Raw genomic sequence first — 23,351 nt, 5'->3', positions numbered from 1 at the left:
AAGATTTTCTTTTTAATATTTAAAGGGAGTTTCTCAGCACAAATTGACTGTTCAAACCAAGCGCAGGCTCTTGGTACAACCTTAGCATGGACAATCAGATCAGTGCAGATGATTCTTTTCGAATTCTAGTTGTAGAATTAGCAATGATCGTGGATGAAGGTTGGGAGGGAGTGAATCAGACGTTTAGATGTTTCCTATAATTAACAGATTTTTTTCTTCTTATAGTTACACAATATTTCTGAAATTCTCCCCTCTGAATATGCAACATCACAATTTTAGTAAAGTTACCGAGATTCTGCTCTTGGGATTTCAAAATTTAAGGAGCTTCAATCTTTGCCTCTTTCTTCTCCTGCTGGTGATCTACTGTGTGACTGTATGTGGAAACCTCCTGATCATTCTGGTGGTGTCCTCCAGCCGATCGCTCCACTCTCCCATGTACTTCTTCCTCACACAACTCTCCTTCTCGGATATTCTACTCACCACCACCATCGTACCCAACACACTCGACATTATGTTATATGAAGAAAGTTCTGTTTCTTTTATCGGCTGCTTGACTCAATATTATTTCTTCTCAGCTTCTGAGGTATTGGAATGTCTTCTCCTGACCTTGATGTCCTATGACCGGTATCAGGCCATCTGTCACCCTCTACATTACACATCAGTCATGGACCTCACATTTTGTGTCAGAGCCGTTCTCTCGTGTTGGTTGGTGATTTGTGCTACTTTGCTGATGATCTTTTTTACCATGAGCCGTTTGGATTTCTGTGGACCAAACATCATTAACCATTTCTTCTGTGACTTGGAACCTTTACTGGAGCTTTCCTGTTCAGATACTTTTATGATGAAGTTGGAAACTTTTTTCTTGGTTATTGTTTTTGCAATTTGCCCACTTATTGTTATTATAGTTTCTTATGTGTATATTATTGTCACCATACTAAAGATCCCGTCTGTGACCGGGCGGCAGAAGACCTTCTCCACCTGCAGCTCTCACCTGGCTGTGGTGGCCTTATTTTATGGATCCCTCATCACCACTTATGTATTTCCACGCAAGCAAAATTCAAAGACATTTCTGTCTCTGTTCTACACTGTGATAACTCCACTTCTCAACCCTATGATATACAGTCTGAGCAATAAAGACATTAAGCAGGCTCTTAGAAAACTGTTGAAAAACCTTTCGGAAATGTTTCACATAAGTTGCTTGCCAAGTCTTTCTGCTTTACCAGATAAAAAATAACATCATCAACCCCAGCTCCCTTTAATTCTGTTAGGTGACAGAGATGTGTCTATGGGTTCTTTACAAAGTCACACTGATTTCTTAATCCTTTCGCCTGAGTTCAGTCTTTATCCAACTCCATGAAGACCGTTCTGGTTTTGACCTAAAAGAAGACCCGTCATCAGGTAAAAAGTGGCCATTTTTGCTAATATTTTATTCCCATTGCTCCCCTGAGTATTGCATTTTATTTTTGCTTTAAGTCCCCCTCCATACCGTTCCATAGATATCGGCCTTTTTTTACTAATTTTTATGGACTTAACCAAGAGGACAGTGCTCACAGAGTAATTAGGCAGAGGAACTTATAGACACACCCCAGAGGATCCTGTGTACTTACCCCCTTGGAAAAGACCATGAAAATCAGCACTGAAAAAATAGTCCAAATGTCTGGATTTATATGGCAAATTTAAAAAAAAACAGAATACTTAGAGAAGCTGTGAAAATAATATTTGAGCAAAAACTGGAAAATTCTGATTTGATGTCACTTCCTCTTGAGGGACCAAGTAATAGTTTTCCATTTTTTTTTATAATTTTTTATTTTTAATTAATTGCATTTCAAAAATTAAACCTTTTTATTTTTTCTAAGAAGGGCTTGTGATTTTGTGGGTTGAGTTGTATTTTCCAAAGTCGTCATTTTAGAATACATTCAATTTATTGATTTGCTTATATTCATTTCTGGAGGATCGGATAAGGAAAAAAATCTGCAGAAGTGCCGCTGACAGTAGTATATAAATTTTTAAAGTTTATTGTGCAATAAAAATAATCATCTAAGCTTTTTTTGTGGCTCAGTATAAATACAATGTAACCGAAAAACAGTATATTTTTTAGGTTTAGTTTAGGAAATACTGTACTTTTTTGGGAAGAATCGTTCATTTTGGTTTCATTGCATTCCTAGGCTCAAACTTTTATATTTTCTTTGACTACTTTTTTATTAAAATTTATTTTTTTTGTAGTGATATTTAGGGGTACGTATAACCATATTCTGCGGACTATAAGACGTACCGGACCATAAGACGCACCCCAATTTTTGGGGAAGAAATATATATTTTTTAAATCAAATGGCTGCCTGTCTTATAGTCAGAATTTATGCTAGCTTACTGGGGGTCAATGGCGGTGAGCGGGGTCACAGGAGGAAGGGTCGCTGCTGTAGGAAGCTGGCAGCAGCGATGGCAGGAGTGGGGCGATGCTGTGGCCCCCGGGCAGGGAGGAAGGGGTGTCCCGATGATGCGAGGCTGCAGGCCTTGGACTTTCAGAAAATGTCGGCAGTGAGCGGAGTCCCCAACCTGACCCTTGATTTCACAGGAAGGGGGTGCTTCAGGAAAACGGCTGCTGACATTTTCTGAAAGCACAGGGCCCATAGCCTCGCACCGCTATAACACCCCCTCATCCCAGCCCGAGGCCTCGAATATCACCACATTCCTGCCTCCGGCTTTCTGCAGCAGTGACCCTGCCTCATGTAATCCCCGGTAAGCTACATCTGGATCAGAAGATGCACCTCCATTATCCTCCCCAATTTTTGAGGAAAAAACTGTGTTTAATAATCCAAAACATGCAGTCATTTATTAATTTGTCATTATTTTTGCTTGTTTTTTTTCACTGTTAACCAAGTAATGTAAAAATTGTAAAACATTTGTTAGTAGTAGTGATGGTCAGGTCGAGCACATTGGAATACTCGGATGATTGACCCGAGCAACGAGCCCAATGTACAATGTAAGCCTATGGGAAACTCGAGCATTTTTCAGGCGGCCCCCCCCGGCGGTCTGCAGAAGGCCTAAAAATTGCCCAAATAGATGGTAACAGTGTTCAAATGACATGGGAATAGCATGGGGAAGACCCCTGGAAGCATTTCTGACACCCAGGTCACTGCTGTCAACAGTGCACTTACTGGGAAGGACGGCCTAACCACAAACACGTGGACAAGTGAATGTGGCCAGGGACGGTACGGAGCCAGTCCACAGCTTGTCGGTGAGTTGTATTTCACCACAGCCATATTTTTTAGCTTGGTGAAAGGACTAACTTTTGGGAAACCATATCTACCCAGCTGTAATTTCTCCCAGGAAGTTCCCAAAGCTGCTTGCACTTGAAATGTTGCCTTTTAGGCTTGTGGAGGCGGAAGCTTTTCACAACCTCATGCCGGCGGCGGCCACGTGTCCATACTCGGTCCCCAGCCGCCACTATTTCTCCCGGTATCGTCTCCACCTTCCACAAGCACGGGTCCCACAACATTACCCGTGCTCTCCCCAGTGCACTGACTGGGAAGGACCGCCTAACCACAAACACATGGTCAAGTGAATGTGGCCAGGGACGGTACGGAGCCAGTCTACAGCATTTTTGGCTGAGAGTTGCATTTTACCACAGTCATATTCTTTAGCTTGGTAAAAGGACTTGGGAAACCATTTCTACTCTGTTACAGATCCGGGTGGTGGTACCTCTGTGCTGCGGTGCAAGGAGGGACCAGAGAGGCGTAACTAGGTATCAACTCGGACCGACCAAGGCTGTACGGCGGCTCAATCGACTCCGTGACCAGGGAAGGTCCGAGCAGAGGGACCAGGTGCTACTCTGGGGACCGAACTTGTATGAGAGCAGGTGACTCCCATGGGTCAGAAGGCAGAGACTGACCGGTACAGCAGATGAGCACGGCAGGCAGGCTGACGGGAGATCCGGGCAGATGGGCTGGTAGGCACGGCAGGTAACTAGCAGGAGCCTCTAGGTAGGCTGTCTGGTGGTCACGGTAAGTGACAGGCAGGAGCCTAAAGGTAGGCTGTCAGGTGGTCATGGCGAGTGACAGGCAGGAGCCTATAGGTAGGCTGTCAGGTGGTCACGGCAAGTGATGGGCAGGAGCCTCTAGGTAGGCTGTCAGGTATACACGGCAGGTGCAGGCAGGAGCCTCTAGGTAGGCTGTCAGGTATAAATGGCAGGTGCAGTCAGGAGCCTCCAGGTAACAGGCAAGTTCTCCCAGTAGGCAGGCTTGCCTAGCCGATAGACAGACTGGTGGGTTTGACCGTAGGCAGACCGTCGGGCTGGAAAGTGTGCTTGGCAGGCGGAGACAGGTAGCAGGTGAAGGCTCTGGATAAGCGGACTGGCCAAACCCATTGACAGACTAGCGGACTGGGCTGTAAGAGGACTGTCGGGCTGGACAGGTAATCAGGCTGGAAGACTGGACAGATAGTCAGATGGACTAGATGGGTAGTCAGACAGGCAGCAGGACCTGTGGGCTGAAGCAGAGTTTAGCATACAGAGCAACAACCTTGCATGGGCACCTCCATATTGGAGGAGGTGCCTTTTATAGGGGAAGTCCTCCGGCCATTGGCCGGGGACTTTTTAGGATGGCGCGCGCGGCCCCTTTAAGAGGAAGGGAGCGCGTGCGCGCCCTAAGCACAATGCCTGGGGAGCTGCGAGTGCCGACAGTAAGAGAGGCAGGAGCGCCGGAGGACGCCGGGCAGGGAGCGCGGCGGTGAGTGGGACGGCGTCTCTGCCTGTCATGGGGCAGTGACGCCGATACTACATACTCCAACCGTCATTTCTCCCAGGAAGTCTTCTAAAGCTGCATGCACTTGAAATGTGGCCTTTTAGGCTCGTGGAGGTAGAAGCTTTTCACAGCTTCATGCCGGTGGCGGCCACGTGTCCATACTCGGTCCCCAGCCGCCACTATTTCTCCCGGTATCGTCTCCACCTTCCACAAGCACGGGTCCCACAACATTACCCGTGCTCTCCCCAGTGCACTGACTGGGAAGGACCGCCTAACCACAAACACATGGTCAAGTGAATGTGGCCAGGGACGGTACGGAGCCAGTCTACAGCATTTTTGGCTGAGAGTTGCATTTTACCACAGTCATATTCTTTAGCTTGGTAAAAGGACTTGGGAAACCATTTCTACTCTGTTACAGATCCGGGTGGTGGTACCTCTGTGCTGCGGTGCAAGGAGGGACCAGAGAGGCGTAACTAGGTATCAACTCGGACCGACCAAGGCTGTACGGCGGCTCAATCGACTCCGTGACCAGGGAAGGTCCGAGCAGAGGGACCAGGTGCTACTCTGGGGACCGAACTTGTATGAGAGCAGGTGACTCCCATGGGTCAGAAGGCAGAGACTGACCGGTACAGCAGATGAGCACGGCAGGCAGGCTGACGGGAGATCCGGGCAGATGGGCTGGTAGGCACGGCAGGTAACTAGCAGGAGCCTCTAGGTAGGCTGTCTGGTGGTCACGGTAAGTGACAGGCAGGAGCCTAAAGGTAGGCTGTCAGGTGGTCATGGCGAGTGACAGGCAGGAGCCTATAGGTAGGCTGTCAGGTGGTCACGGCAAGTGATGGGCAGGAGCCTCTAGGTAGGCTGTCAGGTATACACGGCAGGTGCAGGCAGGAGCCTCTAGGTAGGCTGTCAGGTATAAATGGCAGGTGCAGTCAGGAGCCTCCAGGTAACAGGCAAGTTCTCCCAGTAGGCAGGCTTGCCTAGCCGATAGACAGACTGGTGGGTTTGACCGTAGGCAGACCGTCGGGCTGGAAAGTGTGCTTGGCAGGCGGAGACAGGTAGCAGGTGAAGGCTCTGGATAAGCGGACTGGCCAAACCCATTGACAGACTAGCGGACTGGGCTGTAAGAGGACTGTCGGGCTGGACAGGTAATCAGGCTGGAAGACTGGACAGATAGTCAGATGGACTAGATGGGTAGTCAGACAGGCAGCAGGACCTGTGGGCTGAAGCAGAGTTTAGCATACAGAGCAACAACCTTGCACGGGCACCTCCATATTGGAGGAGGTGCCTTTTATAGGGGAAGTCCTCCGGCCATTGGCCGGGGACTTTTTAGGATGGCGCGCGCGGCCCCTTTAAGAGGAAGGGAGCGCGTGCGCGCCCTAAGCACAATGCCTGGGGAGCTGCGAGTGCCGACAGTAAGAGAGGCAGGAGCGCCGGAGGACGCCGGGCAGGGAGCGCGGCGGTGAGTGGGACGGCGTCTCTGCCTGTCATGGGGCAGTGACGCCGATACTACATACTCCAACCGTCATTTCTCCCAGGAAGTCTTCTAAAGCTGCATGCACTTGAAATGTGGCCTTTTAGGCTCGTGGAGGTAGAAGCTTTTCACAGCTTCATGCCGGCGGCGACTGGGTGTCCATACTCGGTCCTCAGCCGTCACTATATTTCCTGGTATCGTCTCTGCCTTCCACAAACACGGGCCCCACAATATTATCTGTGCCCTCCCAAATGCACTTACTGGGAAGGACCGCCTAACCACAAACAAGTTGACAAGTGAATGTGGCCAGGGATGGTACGGAGCCAGTCCACAATAAAAATGCAGCCATAGAGTGTCCAGGAACCTTCCCAGACACAGCTGGGTTGGACGGGCCCACCGGAGAATCCTCGGGTGGGCCCTGGCTACTCCATCAGGAGAGTTCATGATAGTCGTAAACTTTGTAGCTTCATTGGGGCTCTTGAGCGGGAGGAGAAAGGTGGGCCCTTAGAATAAAATTCTCTTGTGGTCCCATTGTTTTTCAGTCTGACACTGCTTCTCAGTGAGAGTTGTATTTCACGACAGCCATAATCTTTAGCTTGACGAAAGGATTGACATAGAGGGAAACTGTATCTACTCTGAGTGTCATTTCTCCCAGGAAGTCCTCTAATGCAGCTTGTTGCAGAAGCAATGGCAGCCCGTCCAACATCAACTCGCACTTGTCAGTAGTGCTTCGACACACAAACATCTTTCTTTGCGTCTTTAAAATCATGACTACAGAGTTGGGCAATGGCCTGATCTGCAATGCGGTTCGAGAAAAAACATGCATAAGCACGTCCAATCCACATTAAAAAAGCAGCCATAGCATTTCCGGGAACCTTCCCACTCAGTTTTCTTTGCCAGGGCTGCTTCTCGGCAGGGTTGGACGGGCCCACCAGAGAAGTAGAGACTCCTCCAGTGGGCCATGGCTTCTCCTTCAGGAGAGTTCAAAGTGCCGAGGTGTGGCCATGATGACGATAGAGGCCACCATCTGTTTAGTTTTCTGTTGCTTGGAATGCAAGCGCAAGTATGCAGCCAGCCAGCCACCCACCCACAGGCCGCAACACTAAACTGCCAGAATTCTGGTCAGCTGCTTGCACTTAAAATGTGGCCTTTTAGGCTCGTGGAGGTGGAAGCTGTCCACAAACTTATGGTTGTCTATACTCCTGTCTCCAGCCGCCACTATTTCTTCCAGTATTGTCTCTGCCTTCTACAAGCGCTGGTCCCTGAACATTACTACTGGTACTTTTCTGTGGGAATCTGCTTGCCACCTACCAGCCTGGAATATTTCCAGTAAACTATGGTACGACGCCATGGTATTAGAACTGCCCTCAGTACCAGTAGCGAAATCATCCCAAATTTCTTTCTCAGGAATTTTATTTGTTAGCCTCAGTGGCTGCCCAAATACATTAGTTTCTCACAAAGGAGTTGTAGATAGAGTGGCAGTAGGTGCAAGTTTCTCCAGCCTGTTAAATATCACAGGGTGAACGACAGCACATTGGATCAGTGGTTAGCATTGAAGCCTTGCAGCGATGGCATCCTGGGTTCAAATCCCAGCAAGGACAACATCTGCAAGGATTTTTTATGTTCTCCCCATGTTTGCGCGGGTTTTCACCTCAGTAAAAAAGCAGCCATAGAGTGTCCGGGAACCTTCCCACACACTTTTCTTAGCCAGGACTGCTTCTCGGCCAGGTTAGATGGTCCCACCAGAGAATCCTCTGGTGTGCCCTAGCTTCTACATCAAGAACGTTCATGATAGCGCAAATTTTGCAGCTGCTAGGAGGCTCTTGAGTGGGAGAGAAAGGTGAGCCCTCAGAATCAAATCCTCTGGTGGGCACAATGTTTTTCAATCTGAAACAGCTTCTCAGTGGGAGTTGTATTTCAACACAGCCATATTCTTTAGCACAGTGAAAGGACTAGCATAGAGGGAAACCGTATCTACTCCTGCTGTCATTTCTCCATCACCAGGTTCTGTCCATTGTCACACACGACCATGCCTGGCTGTATGTTCAGCGGTGAGAGCCACAGATCAGGCTGCTGTGTTACAGCTTTCAACAACTATTCATCGCTGGGCGGTTTGCCACCTAAGCATTAAGCATGTTATCTTCATCACAACTTGTTGCCGCTTGGCCAAGAAAGTGCTGCAGTGCTTTCAGCTTGTGACTGATGTGGTCATTTCGGAGATGGAGGAGGAGGTGCAGGAGCTGAACAATGTGATAACATTGAGGTTACAATGGCGACTCTGCTTTTTATACTAAAGAAAGATCCTACTTTTTTTTTTTTACGTTATTTTTTAAGACAAATGCATTCACCGGGAAATGTCATTTTAACATTTTACAACCTTATATGGCCATGTGATGTGTGACACATTATCAGACACATCGTGTTTCATTTATGATGGAGGGACTTTGAAAGTCACAAAGAATATTTTTATAGGGCCATCAGGTGGCCCTTACTATTCTTAAAGCACCAGCAGTCGGCCCTCGCAATTGTTAGAGAGCCATCAGCCGGCTATGCTTTGTTGTTCCCATTATTAACGAGTGGGTCTCCTATACTGTTATTGCATATGCAGTAACTAGACAATGTGAACTGAGGTCTAAGATGGCAGACATACAAGAAACAGAGGCATGTTCACACTAACAAAAAAGAAGCAAGACAAAAATATATCTCATACCCTACCATAATTATATATAAATGTAAAGCAAAATTGCATAATAAATATAGGGTACTTAGTGAACTAATTTTGATCAAAAAAAGTATACAAGCCGTCCCACCAGCGGCAAGGTGACCCTAAATTGGGACGGTACCTATACTGCCTATATTAAAAACCTTACTGTATATCAAAGTTGAAGTAATGCATATAAAAGGGTAGACAAATAGGACCGGGTCCCAACTCCAGACCACCTAGGCCCGTGGTAAGCTACATATATACCAATCAGCTCAACAAAGGGCATGCCACACCCTTAAATTGCACAGAATGCAAACAAGTCAAAAAACCAGACAATGTGAACTGAGGTCTAAGATGGCAGACATACAAGAAACAGAGGCATGTTCACACTAACAAAAAAGAAGCAAGACAAAAATATATCTCATACCCTACCATAATTATATATAAATGTAAAGCAAAATTGCATAATAAATATAGGGTACTTAGTGAACTATTTTTGATCAAAAAAGTATACAAGCCGTCCCACCAGCGGCAAGGTGACCCTAAATTGGGACGGTACCTATACTGCCTATATTAAAAACCTTACTGTATATCAAAGTTGAAGTAATGCATATAAAAGGGTAGACAAATAGGACCGGGTCCCAACTCCAGACCACCTAGGCCCGTGGTAAGCTACATATATACCAATCAGCTCAACAAAGGGCATGCCACACCCTTAAATTGCACAGAATGCAAACAAGTCAAAAAAACAGACAATGTGAACTGAGGTCTAAGATGGCAGACATACAAGAAACAGAGGCATGTTCACACTAACAAAAAAGAAGCAAGACAAAAATATATCTCATACCCTACCATAATTATATATAAATGTAAAGCAAAATTGCATAATAAATATAGGGTACTTAGTGAACTATTTTTGATCAAAAAAAGTATACAAGCCGTCCCACCAGCGGCAAGGTGACCCTAAATTGGGACGGTACCTATACTGCCTATATTAAAAACCTTACTGTATATCAAAGTTGAAGTAATGCATATAAAAGGGTAGACAAATAGGACCGGGTCCCAACTCCAGATCACCTAGGCCCGTGGTAAGCTACATATATACCAATCAGCTCAACAAAGGGGATGCCACACCCTTAAATTGCACAGAATGCAAACAAGTCAAAAAACCAGACAATGTGAACTGAGGTCTAAGATGGCAGACATACAAGAAACAGAGGCATGTTCACACTAACAAAAAAGAAGCAAGAGAAATATATATCTCATACCCTACCATAATTATATATAAATGTAAAGCAAAATTGCATAATAAATATAGGGTACTTAGTGAACTATTTTTGATCAAAAAAAGTATACAAGCCGTCCCACCAGCGGCAAGGTGACCCTAAATTGGGAAAAATATACTGCCTATATTTTTAATATAGGCAGTATAGGTACCGTCCCAATTTAGGGTCACCTTGCCGCTGGTGGGACGGCTTGTATACTTTTTTTGATCAAAAATAGTTCACTAAGTACCCTATATTTCTTATGCAATTTTGCTTTACATTCATATATAATTATGGTAGGGTATGAGATATATTTTTGTCTTGCTTCTTTTTTGTTAGTGTGAACATGCCTCTGTTTCTTGTATGTCTGCCATCTTAGACCTCAGTTCACATTGTCTGGTTTTTTGACTTGTTTGCATTCTGTGCAATTTAAGGGTGTGGCATGCCCTTTGTTGAGCTGATTGGTATATATGTAGCTTACCACGGGCCTAGGTGGTCTGGAGTTGGGACCCGGTCCTATTTGTCTACCCTTTTATATGCATTACTTCAACTTTGATATACAGTAAGGTTTTTAATATAGGCAGTATAGGTACCGTCCCAATTTAGGGTCACCTTGCCGCTGGTGGGACGGATTGTATACTTTTTTTGATCAAAAATAGTTCACTAAGTACCCTATATTTATTATGCAATTTTGCTTTACATTTATATATAATTATGGTAGGGTATGAGATATATTTTTGTCTTGCTTCTTTTTTGTTAGTGTGAACATGCCTCTGTTTCTTGTATGTCTGCCATCTTAGACCTCAGTTCACATTGTCTGGTTTTTTGACTTGTTTGCATTCTGTGCAATTTAAGGGTGTGGCATGCCCTTTGTTGAGCTGATTGGTATATATGTAGCTTACCACGGGCCTAGGTGGTCTGGAGTTGGGACCCGGTCCTATTTGTCTACCCTTTTATATGCATTACTTCAACTTTGATATACAGTAAGGTTTTTAATATAGGCAGTATAGTTACCGTCCCAATTTAGGGTCACCTTGCCGCTGGTGGGACGGCTTGTATACTTTTTTTGATCAAAAATAGTTCACTAAGTACCCTATATTTATTATGCAATTTTGCTTTACATTTATATATAATTATGGTAGGGTATGAGATATATTTTTGTCTTGCTTCTTTTTTGTTAGTGTGAACATGCCTCTGTTTCTTGTATGTCTGCCATCTTAGACCTCAGTTCACATTGTCTGTTTTTTTGACTTGTTTGCATTCTGTGCAATTTAAGGGTGTGGCATGCCCTTTGTTGAGCTGATTGGTATATATGTAGCTTACCACGGGCCTAGGTGGTCTGGAGTTGGGACCCGGTCCTATTTGTCTACCCTTTTATATGCATTACTTCAACTTTGATATACAGTAAGGTTTTTAATATAGGCAGTATAGGTACCGTCCCAATTTAGGGTCACCTTGCCGCTGGTGGGACGGCCTGTATACTTTTTTTGATCAAAAATAGTTCACTAAGTACCCTATATTTATTATGCAATTTTGCTTTACATTTATATATAATTATGGTAGGGTATGAGATATATTTTTGTCTTGCTTCTTTTTTGTTAGTGTGAACATGCCTCTGTTTCTTGTATGTCTGCCATCTTAGACCTCAGTTCACATTGTCTGGTTTTTTGACTTGTTTGCATTCTGTGCAATTTAAGGGTGTGGCATGCCCTTTGTTGAGCTGATTGGTATATATGTAGCTTACCACGGGCCTAGGTGGTCTGGAGTTGGGACCCGGTCCTATTTGTCTACCCTTTTATATGCATTACTTCAACTTTGATATACAGTAAGGTTTTTAATATAGGCAGTATAGGTACCGTCCCAATTTAGGGTCACCTTGCCGCTGGTGGGACGGCTTGTATACTTTTTTTGATCAAAAATAGTTCACTAAGTACCCTATATTTATTATGCAATTTTGCTTTACATTTATATATAATTATGGTAGGGTATGAGATATATTTTTGTCTTGCTTCTTTTTTGTTAGTGTGAACATGCCTCTGTTTCTTGTATGTCTGCCATCTTAGACCTCAGTTCACATTGTCTGGTTTTTTGACTTGTTTGCATTCTGTGCAATTTAAGGGTGTGGCATGCCCTTTGTTGAGCTGATTGGTATATATGTAGCTTACCACGGGCCTAGGTGGTCTGGAGTTGGGACCCGGTCCTATTTGTCTACCCTTTTATATGCATTACTTCAACTTTGATATACAGTAAGGTTTTTAATATAGGCAGTATAGGTACCGTCCCAATTTAGGGTCACCTTGCCGCTGGTGGGACGGCTTGTATACTTTTTTTGATCAAAAATAGTTCACTAAGTACCCTATATTTATTATGCAATTTTGCTTTACATTTATATATAATTATGGTAGGGTATGAGATATATTTTTGTCTTGCTTCTTTTTTGTTAGTGTGAACATGCCTCTGTTTCTTGTATGTCTGCCATCTTAGACCTCAGTTCACATTGTCTGGTTTTTTGACTTGTTTGCATTCTGTGCAATTTAAGGGTGTGGCATGCCCTTTGTTGAGCTGATTGGTATATATGTAGCTTACCACGGGCCTAGGTGGTCTGGAGTTGGGACCCGGTCCTATTTGTCTACCCTTTTATATGCATTACTTCAACTTTGATATACAGTAAGGTTTTTAATATAGGCAGTATAGGTACCGTCCCAATTTAGGGTCACCTTGCCGCTGGTGGGACGGCTTGTATACTTTTTTTGATCAAAAATAGTTCACTAAGTACCCTATATTTATTATGCAATTTTGCTTTACATTTATATATAATTATGGTAGGGTATGAGATATATGCAGTAACTGCAAGGGCTGCCAAAAATTCTGATGCAACCCAATACCCATTTGAAGAGACATAGAGGAGGGTCTCAGTAAAATATATTCCCATTATAAAGGTCTACTATAGTGGTAATGCCGATGCTCTGACTGCAAGGGTAGCCAAAATTTGGGAAAAACCCCACTAACAATTTCTGTGGGGCGTTGGCTGTGTATTTGCACTTGTGTTCCAGGGACTGGGGAATGGACAACTGAACGCTGCACTGGGACAAGGACATGGACGTGCTTCCTGATGCTGCTACTTGAGAGTGCATGACAGGTGCAGGGCAGGAGGCATCTTCACATGCACCATGGACAGGGGATTGGCTTGCATGCACAACAGTGGAAGAAGCAGTGGTGCCTCCCACAGACACTTTTCCTGGACCCTGGGATTTGGCCCACAAAGTTGGGTGCTTTGCTGCCATGTGCCTGATCATGCTGGTGGTGGTCAGGCTGGTAGTTTTGCCACTCCTGCTGATGCTGGCCTGACAGGTGGTGCAAATGGCCTTTTGGGGTTATCGACAGAGTCTTAAAAAAACAACCAGACTCGGTAAGACCTAACAGTTGCACTGGCAACTTCCTTCATGTTGGTGTTATGGGGAAAGTTCTGTCTGCGGCCACCACACTGCTTCTTCTGGCCTGCTGGGGTGCTCTGCCTCCCTTTCCCTGTGTGCTGCTGTCCTCCCTCTGCATGTCCTCCTGCCAGGTTGGGTCAGTTACTATATCATCCACCACCTCGTCTTCCACTTCTGTACCCCGGTCCTCCCCCTGACTTTCTGGCAATTGTGTTTCATCATCGTCCACCTCTTGTGACACTTTCCCACAGTTGCCTTTGTGTCACCGTGACTGATCACATATTTGGGCATCGCTACATGTGATCTCCTCTTGCCCTGCTTCAAGTGGTTCGGACGAGAGGCCCGAATCTATAAATGGAAAAGTGAACAGCTCTTCTGAAAGTCCAATTTGTGGGATCAGTTGTCTCTGGGCACTCGGCATGGTGGGAGGAAGGAGGTTCAGGGTGAGGAATATGCGGTCCAGACTCATGTCTCCTGAGACTTGACCGTGTGGAAGACAGCGTGATGGTGGTGGTAACTAATTGACTAGAAGCATTATCTGCTATCCAACCAATAACCTTTTCACACTGCTCTGGGTTCAATAGTGGTGTGCTGCGGTCCCCTATTAATTGGGACAGGAAGGTCAGGCGAGAAGATGTGAGTGTTTGTTGTGGCACAATTTCAGCTTGCCCACGGCCTTGGCCTCTGCATGCACCATCACCATCACGTCCAGTTCCCCATCACTTGCCACGTTCCTTGCCCATTTTTAATGGAGGACAATATCTTCCACGTTCACTACAAATGGCTAAATTTGAAGCGAAATTATATGTGATCTGTGTGACAGACAAACTAGAGTTTTAAATGCCTGGCCTGTAGGTAACTATTTTGAACAGCAAACTGATGTCAATTGCTTTACTGACACACTAAAACAAATGTTTAATGGAGGCCAGAAATGGCAGTATTTTCAGAAAACGTATATGTGATCCGTGTGACGGACAAAGCACAGTTTGAAATAGCTGGAGTTTTAGCGCTGTACTATGGAAAGGACCTGGCTGTATTCTGCAGTGCCAAAAATCAAATGGCGCAGGAAAACCGTGTTCTCTGGATTGATTTTTAAGCAAATGATGAGGATTAAGAAAAAAAAAAAATTATTCCTGGCCCCTGAGACCTGGGCCTATGTCTAGAAATATCTAACAGCAGCAGCAGCAGAGAGAACTGGAATGGAGCCTCTTGTGCTATATGCACTGCAGTCTGCTATATACACTGCCTGCCTATATACACTGGCTGCCTGATATATCTGCAGCTGGATTAGTCCTCAGAAGGACTGTTTGTTGAGATAGTTATGTGTCTCTAATATAGTCTGTACACCTACACTAGCTAGAAACAAGCATATATCTCCCTAGCTCTGCCGAAGCTCTCCCTACACTGCCTGATTCCGGAGTGACTGTGACGAGCACAGCCGTGCCAGGTCTGATATACACCTGATGACGCTGTGCAGCCAGCCAATTACTGTAATGCCCACAACCAACATGGCTGCGTCATTACAGTGAGTGGAAGGCAATCCCTGCATATTGATTAGCGCTCTAAAGAGCGCCAAACATGCCGAGAGGGGCCCCAGGTCCCGCCGAGCAACCTCTGAAATACTTGGCGAGCGCAGAGCATGTCGAGCAGCGAGATGCTCGCTCATCACTATTTAGTAGTAAAATATTTTTTTTAAATAAAATCATTTTTTATGGGAATATGAAGACCCAGATTCTGAACCTGTGTGATCACAATTTGCTGCATGGACCTAAAAGGTGCAGCAAAAGTATAAAAGTATGCCTGCATCTTTTTATTCCAAAATGATGGCAGTGCCTTATACTCCTTTTTATTTTTTTTTCTCCATCACCTTCTTGCAGGTGATAATAATAATTATTCTTCTAAATATCATTTTGACTTTTCATTCTCATGCTGTTGGTTGTGCCTTTTTTATATGCTTTGGGTAAAAAAATCATTTGTGAGGAAGAATTCTAAAGGAGAAACACATGTTGGGGTCAGATGCTTCATTCTGACAAATATTTCAGAGTTTTTGATGCAGATTTTCTGCAGCATTTCTGCACCTTTTGGTAACTTTGGGTATTTGTGGTTTTTTTATTGTGTTTTGGGGTCAATTTTTTATATAATTTTTATATATTTTTAGCACATTTTTGATGCTTTTACTTTTGTCTTTTTGGTATGTCATGTTTTAAATATCACTGCTTTATTTATTTTTTTAATTATTTATGCAAGATTCAATAACATGAAATTAGCAAAACATCATTTACAACAATGAAGTAAAACATCATATTATAATATGAAAACCAGTATATAGAAAAACACATGACCCTCAAGAAAGAGTAGAGGCAATCACAATATAATTGATGTTCCTCTAAAAGGTAATTAATAGTGATGAGCGAGCATGCTCGCTACTTCTCGGTGCTTGCCCGAGCATCTCACTGCTTGACATGATCGGCGCTCGCTGAGTATTTTCGGGGTAGCTCGGCGGGAGCTCGGATCCCCTCCCTGTATGTTTGGCGCTCTTAGGAGCGCCAATCAACATGCAGGGATTGCCTGCCACTCATTGTAATACAGCAGCCATGGTAATTGTGGCATTACAGTAATTGGCTGGCTGCACAGCGTCATCAGGTCTATATCAGGCCTGGCGCTGCCATGCTCGTCACAGTCACTCCGGATCAGACAGTGTAGGGAGAGGTGCTGCTGAGCTAGGGAGAGATTTGCTTGTGTATTAGGTAGTGTAGGGAGAAAAACTGTATGTTACACATATCCATCTCAACAAATAGTCCTTTTGAGGACTAACTAATCCATCTGCAGAGATATCAGGCAGGCAGTGTATATAGGCAGGCAAGGTATATAGCAGACTGCAGTGCATATAGCACAAGAGGCTCCATTCCAATTCTGCCTTTTGCTGCTGTTAGATATTTCTATACAAAGGCCCAGGTCTCAGGGGCCAGGAATACAGTACAGACCAAAAGTTTGGACACACCATCTCATTTAAAGATTTTTCTGTATTTTCATGACTATGAAAATTGTACATTCACACTGAAGGCATCAAAACTATGAATTAACACATGTGGAATTATATACTTAACAAAAAAGTGTGAAACAACTGAAAATATGTCTTATATTCTAGGTTCTTCAAAGTAGCCACCTTTTGCTTTGATGACTGCTTTGCACACTCTTGGCATTCTCTTGATGAGCTTCAAGAGGTAGTCACCGGAAATGGTCTTCCAGCAATCTTGAAGGAGTTCCCAGAGATGCTTAGCACTTGTTGGCCCTTTTGCCTTCACTCTGCGGTCCAGCTTACCCCAAACTATCTCGATTGGGTTCAGGTCTGGTGACTGTGGAGGCCAGGTCATCTGGTGTAGCACCCCATCACTCTCCTTCTTGGTCAAATAGCCCTTACACAGCCTGGAGGTGTGTTTGGGGTCATTGTCCTGTTGAAAAATAAATGATGGTCCAACTAAATGAAAACCGGATAGAATAGCATGCCGCTGCAAGATGCTGTGGTAGCCATGCTGGTTCAGTATGCCTTCAATTTTGAATAAATCCCCAACAGTGTCACCAGAAAAGCACCCCCACACCATCACACCTCCTCTTCCATGCTTCACGGTGGGAACCAGGCATGTAGAGTCCATCCGTTCACCTTTTCTGCGTCGCACAAACACATTGTGGTTGGAACCAAAGATCTCAAATTTGGACTCATCAGACCAAAGCACAGATTTCCACTGGTCTAATGTCCATTCCTTGTGTACTTTAGCCCAAACAAGTCTCTTCTGCTTGTTGCCTGTCCTTAGCAGTGGTTTCCTAGCAGCTATTTTACCATGAAGGCCTGCTGCACAAAGTCTCCTCTTAACAGTTGTTGAAGAGATGGGTCTGCTGCTAGAACTCTGTGTGGCATTGACCTGGTCTCTAATCTGAGCTGCTGTTAACCTGCGATTTCTGAGGCTGGTGACTCGGATAAACTTATCCTCAGAAGCAGAGGTGACTCTTGGTCTTCCTTTCCTGGGGCGGTCCTCATGTGAGCCAGTTTCTTTGTAGAGCTTGATGGTTTTTGCAACTGCACTTGGGACACATTCAAAGTTTGCCCAATTTTTTTACACTGACTGACCTTCATTTCTTAAAGTAATGATGGCCACTCATTTTTCTTTACGTAGCTGCTTTTTTCTTGCCATAATACAAACTCTAACAGTATATTCAGTAGGACTATCAGCTGTGTATACACCAGGCTTCTGCACAACACAACTGATGGTCCCGACCCCATTTATAAGGCAAGAAATACCACTTATTAAACCTGACAGGGCACACCTGTGAAGTGAAAACCATTTCCGGTGACTACCTCTTGAAGCTCATCAAGAGAATGCCAAGAGTGTGCAAAGCAGTCATCAAAGCAAAAGGTGGCTACTTTGAAGAACCTAGAATATAAGACATATTTTCAGTTGTTTCACACTTTTTTGTTAAGTATATAATTCCACATGTGTTAATTCATAGTTTTGATGCCTTCAGTGTGAATGTACAATTTTCATAGTCATGAAAATACAGAAAAATCTTTAAATAAGAAGGTGTGTCCAAACTTTTGGTCTGTACTGTACTTTTTTTTTGGGATCTTAACCCTCATTATTTGCTTAAAAATCAATCCAGAGAACACAGTCCTTCTGCGCCATTTGCTTGTTGGCACTGCAGAACACAGCCAGGTCCTTTCCATATTACAGCGCTAGAAATCCAGCTTTTTAAAACTGTGTTTTCTCCGTCAAACAGATCACATATACGTTGTCAGAAAATACTGCCATTTCTGGCCTCCATTAAAAATTTCCTATAGTGTGTCAGTGAAGCAATTCACACCAGTTTGCAGTTCAAACTACTTAACTACAGGCCAGGTATTTAAAACTGTGTTTTCTCCGTCACATGGATCACATACAGTAACTGTATAGCAGACTATCTCCTTTCTAATGGGAATTTGTCGTTACTGTGGCCCTGCTCAATGTGTCTTTAATTTCATAGTGGGGTTTTTCCTAAAGTTGGTCAGCCATTGGACTCACTGCATACCCTATAACTGTATAGCAGACACTCTCCTTTCTAATGGGAACATGTCGTACTCGTTACTGTGGCCCTGCTCTATGTGTCTTTCAGAGTCCCTCCATAATCAATGAAACAGTATGTGTTGATAATGTGTCACACACCACATTGCCAGATAAGGTTGTAAAATGGTAAAATGACATTTCCCAGTGAATGCATTTGCCTTAAAAAATAAAGTAAAAAAAAATAAACTGTATTATCTTTCTTTAGTATAAAAACAGAGTCACAAATGCAACCTCAGATTGAAAAACATTGGGCCCACCAGAGTATTTGATTCTGAGGGCTCACCTTACTCCCCCGCGCAAGAGCCCCATTGCAGCTGCAAAGTTAGTGCTATCATGAACTCTCCTGATGTAGAAGCCAAGTCACACCAGAGGAATCTCTGGTGAGACCGTCCAACCCTGCCGAGAAGCAGTCCTGGCAAAGAAAAGTGTGTGGGAAGGTTCCCGGACACTCTATGGCTGCTTTTTGTCTGAGGTGGAAACACACACAAACACGGGGAGAACATACAAAATCCTTGCAGTTGTTGTCCTTGCTTGGATTTGAACCCAGGATCCAAGCTCTGCAAGGCTTCAGTGCTAACCACTGAGCCAATGTGCTGCCGTTCACCCTCTGATATCTAACAGCCTGGAGAAACTTGCACCTGCTGCCACTCTATCTTCAGCTCCTTTGTGAGAAACTAATGTTTTTAAGCAGCCAATCAGTCTACCAAATAAAATTCCTGAGAAGGAAATTGGGGAAGGCTTCGTTATTGGCACTGGGGGCAGTGCTAATACCATGGCGTTGTACCATAGTTTACTGGAAATATTTCAGGCTGGTAGGAGGCAAGCAAATTCCCACAGAAAAGTACCAGCAGTAATGTTCAGGGACCCGTGCTTGGAGAAGGCGGAGACAACACCGGGAGAAAAAGTGGCGGCTGGGGACCAAGTATGGACACGAGGCATAAGGTTGTGAAAAGTTTCCTCATCCAGGAGCCTAAAAGGCCACATTTCGAGTAAAATCAGCTTTTGAGGATTTCCTGGGAGAAATCACAGCTGGGTAGATATGGTTTCCCAAGTCCTTTCAACAATCTAAAGAATAAGGCTGTGGTGAAATACAACTCAGCAAAAAAAGCTGTGGACCGGATCTGTACCGTCCCTGGCCACATTCACCTGTCCACGTGTTTGTGGTTAGGCGGTCCTTCCCAGTAAGTGCACTGGGGAGGGCACGGGTAATGTTGTGGGACCCGTGCTTGTGGAAGGGCGGAGACGACACCGAGAGAAAAAGTTGCGGCTGGGGACCGAGTATGGACACCCGACGGCAACCGGCATGAGGTTATGAAAAGCTTCCGCCTCCACGAGCCTAAAAGGCCACATTTCAAGTGCAAGCAGCTGTCAAAAGTTTGGCAGTATAGTATTGCAGCCTGTGGGTTGGTGGGTGGCTGGCTGCATACTTGCACTTGCATTCCAAGGAATGGGGTTGGGAAAACTGAACGCTGCACTGGGACAAGGTAATTGTTGCAAGTCTGCAATGATGGGTGCATGGTGGGAGGCATCTTTGCATGCACCAAGGATCACTTATGATGGGCACACTTTTAGGCAGTGACCTGGGAGTCAGAGATGCTTCCAGAGGTCTTCCCCATGCTGTTCCGATGTCTTTTCAGCACTGTATGCATGTGTCTGATGATGTGTCACACACCACATGGCCAGATAAGGTTGTAAAATGTTAAAATGACATTTCCCAGTGAATGCATTTGTCTAGGTTGAAAGCAATGCAGAAGTGCAAAACGCATCAAAAACGCTTCGTGTGAACATAGTCCAAGGTGTGGAGGAACAGTTTTGGTTTTGGTTATTTATTTTGCCTTATATACAAGTCATTACCCTGGAAATGATGTTCCTTAACATATTTCTCGGGAAAATCCATTTTGGTTTTGTTTTTCTATGTTTTATTGTGAGTCCGTAAAAGTGGTGTAATACTCTGACAACGTTGTTGACAGCAGTGATCTGCTTCCAGGGGTCTTCCCCATGCTGTTCCCATGTCATTTGAGCACTGTTCCCATCGATTTGGGCAATTTTTAGGCCCTCTGCAAACTGCCAGGGGGAGCCGTCTGAAAAATGCTCAAGTTTCCGATAGACTTACATTGGGCTCGTTGCTCGGGTCGAGCACCCGAGTATTCCTTTGTGCTCGACCCGAGCAACCAGTACCCGAGCATTTTAGTGATCGCTCATCACTAGTAATTAATCTCGCCTATTTTTCTTATTAATAAAGAAAAATAAAAATTTTTAAAACAATAGAAAAAAGTCAAGATAAGTGAAAGGAAAAAAGGAGTGGAGGGAGAGCAGAGAAAGGGAGGGGAAGAAATTAGCATTGACACCAGACTAGGTAACAACTAGAATCTAGAAACACAGTACAGTCGATGTATCTAAAAGAACTAGGTTTCCATTCTCTCTGGAACATTGAAACTCCATCCAATAAAATCAAGTTTTATAGAAGTTTGATATCTATTGTAAAGAGAAGTCATCAGGTCTTCTACGTGCATTAAGTTATTGACCTTGGAAATCCAGAGGTACATGCTAGGCGGAATAGTTGTATTCCAAAGTAAAGTGATGTGGGTTCTGGCAGCCATCACCAAGGATCTTTAGAAAGAATGTTTATAGGAAAGGGCAGAAGTCTAAGAAACCTAAAGAAAGAACATTTCAAGATCCTTTTCTGATGTATAACCAGTGACCAACCGGATATTGCTTTTCACCTCTGTCCAGGTGGGTTATAAAATCTGAGCAGGAACAAAAGATATGGATAAAACTGCCCCCATGATATCTGCATCTCCATCACATTGGATCCATAAATGGGAACATTTTGTTTAATTCGGTCAGGTCCCTGTACCAACTGGACAATAGTTTATCATTTGATTCCTGCAGACGTGAACTTATTGAAGATTTAAGAGCCAGTGACAGAACCTTAGATATCTGAAGTGAAGAGAGAGAACTGTCCAATTCAACCTCTCACTAGGTCAAGAAACCAGGAGGAGGCTGATCCAATGGATTAACAAGCAGAGAGTAGACAGTAGAAAGAAGCGCATGGCGGATTATACTTTATCCGACATTGAGATTCTCAAATAGAGTTAGACTACGTACATAACGAGCATCATTTTATAGAAAGCAGAGAAAATGGTGCAGTTGAAGAGACCATCAATTCCTAATGGGGAAGGTTCCGCTATACCTTGTAAGGCTTCTAACGATGGCCAGTACATGCCCATATCAATCTGGTTAGCCCTGTACTCTCTCCTAGAGATCCAGAGTTGAAACACTGGATCTGTTAAGCTTGATGGAAACTCAGGAGAACAAATGATAAGAGATAAAGGAGATGGGTTGGGTAAGAGAAGTTTATGTACCTCTGAACTGGAGCAGTAATGGAGCATAGCACTAATGGGATGAGACTTCAAAAAGGGAAGGTTAATATTGTATACCAAGGAAGCGCTGATAAGGAGAGCACAGACAAACAACGCTCAATTTGCACCGCGGCGTTAAGAAGGCATGTCTGGACCAATCTATGACTCTTGACATATAAGTAGACAGATAATAGGTCCTTAAGTCCAGGAGACCCACCCACTCCTTTTAGATCTGCAAAGAAGTTACCACTGTAATATAGTTTTTTTGTTAGCCCAAATAAAGCCTACCTGCCGGGAATCAATAGATTTAAAGTAGGATCTAGGGATTTTATTAGAAAGAATTTGTAGGAGATATAAGATGCGAGAGAAGATATTCATTTTGAAAATTTCACATCTTCCAAACCAGGTGAAGAAATGTTTGGACCATGTCGCACAGTCTTCACTGATTACCTGAATTAAAGATAAAAAGTTTAACTTAAAAGTAGAGTTCTTCTGCAGGGAGGGAAATGTCTCGGTATTTTAAGGACTGCGACGACCACCAAAATTTAAACAAGAGTTATAATGAGGAAACAGTCTTATTTGGGAGAATAATATTCAGACCTTCGGATTTGGATAAATTAAACTTAAAGTTGGACAAAAATTCATATCTTTTGCATTCTAATATTAGATTAGGGAAGGAGATAATCGCATCAGTGATTAAAAATAACCGCTCATCAGCATGGGCCGCAGCTGTATAAGAATTATTTTGGATATTTAAGCTCGATATGTCTAAATTAGCTCTGATATGGTGGAGAAAAGGCTGAAGGTAAGAAAAAAAAAAGAGGGGAAAGGGGATAACTCTGTTAGGTGCCATTTCTAATGAGAAACCCATCGGAGAGGATTCACCCTGACACAGGCAGAAGGTGACCTACAGAGGAAACCTATCCAATTTAACATGGAACTCTCTAAACCAATTACTGTCAGCACCGCTTCCATAAAAACCCAATTGAACCTATCAAATGCCTTTTCAGCCTCTGTGGAGAAGAGCATCAAAGAAGTGTCATCAGATTTCACTCTATGGATATGGTTCAAGGTCTTAGTAGTGTTATCCTTCACCTATATGCCAATCATAAAACCCGCCTGATAGGGATGAATGATGTCTCCAAGCAAGGGTACCAGTCTGGTTTCCATTATCTATGTAAAGAGATTGAGATCTACATTAAGCAAAGAAATTGGGCAATAACTAGAACATTGAACAGCGTCTTTCCCTTCTTTGTGCATTACAGTGTTAGTCACATTTA

At 44.0% G+C, this 23,351-nt stretch overlaps 1 protein-coding gene across 1 annotated transcript; it reads left to right on the top strand.

Annotated features, from left to right (window-relative positions):
* The first annotated feature begins 232 nt into the window (after positions 1 to 232).
* On the top strand, positions 233 to 1,234 carry LOC141165450 (olfactory receptor 6N1-like). Its single transcript, XM_073651047.1, has one exon. The coding sequence runs from the start codon at positions 260 to 262 to the stop codon at positions 1,232 to 1,234; it is 975 nt and encodes a 324-aa protein (XP_073507148.1). The 5' UTR covers positions 233 to 259.
* Positions 1,235 to 23,351: the final 22,117 nt, after the last annotated feature.

Source organism: Phyllobates terribilis, unplaced genomic scaffold (assembly GCF_046119375.1).
Source record: "Phyllobates terribilis strain yellow unplaced genomic scaffold, ASM4611937v1 Scaffold_11__3_contigs__length_659146591, whole genome shotgun sequence".
In the NCBI taxonomy this organism is placed as follows: Eukaryota; Metazoa; Chordata; class Amphibia; order Anura; family Dendrobatidae; genus Phyllobates; species Phyllobates terribilis.
This window is presented reverse-complemented; position numbering and strand designations above follow the sequence as displayed.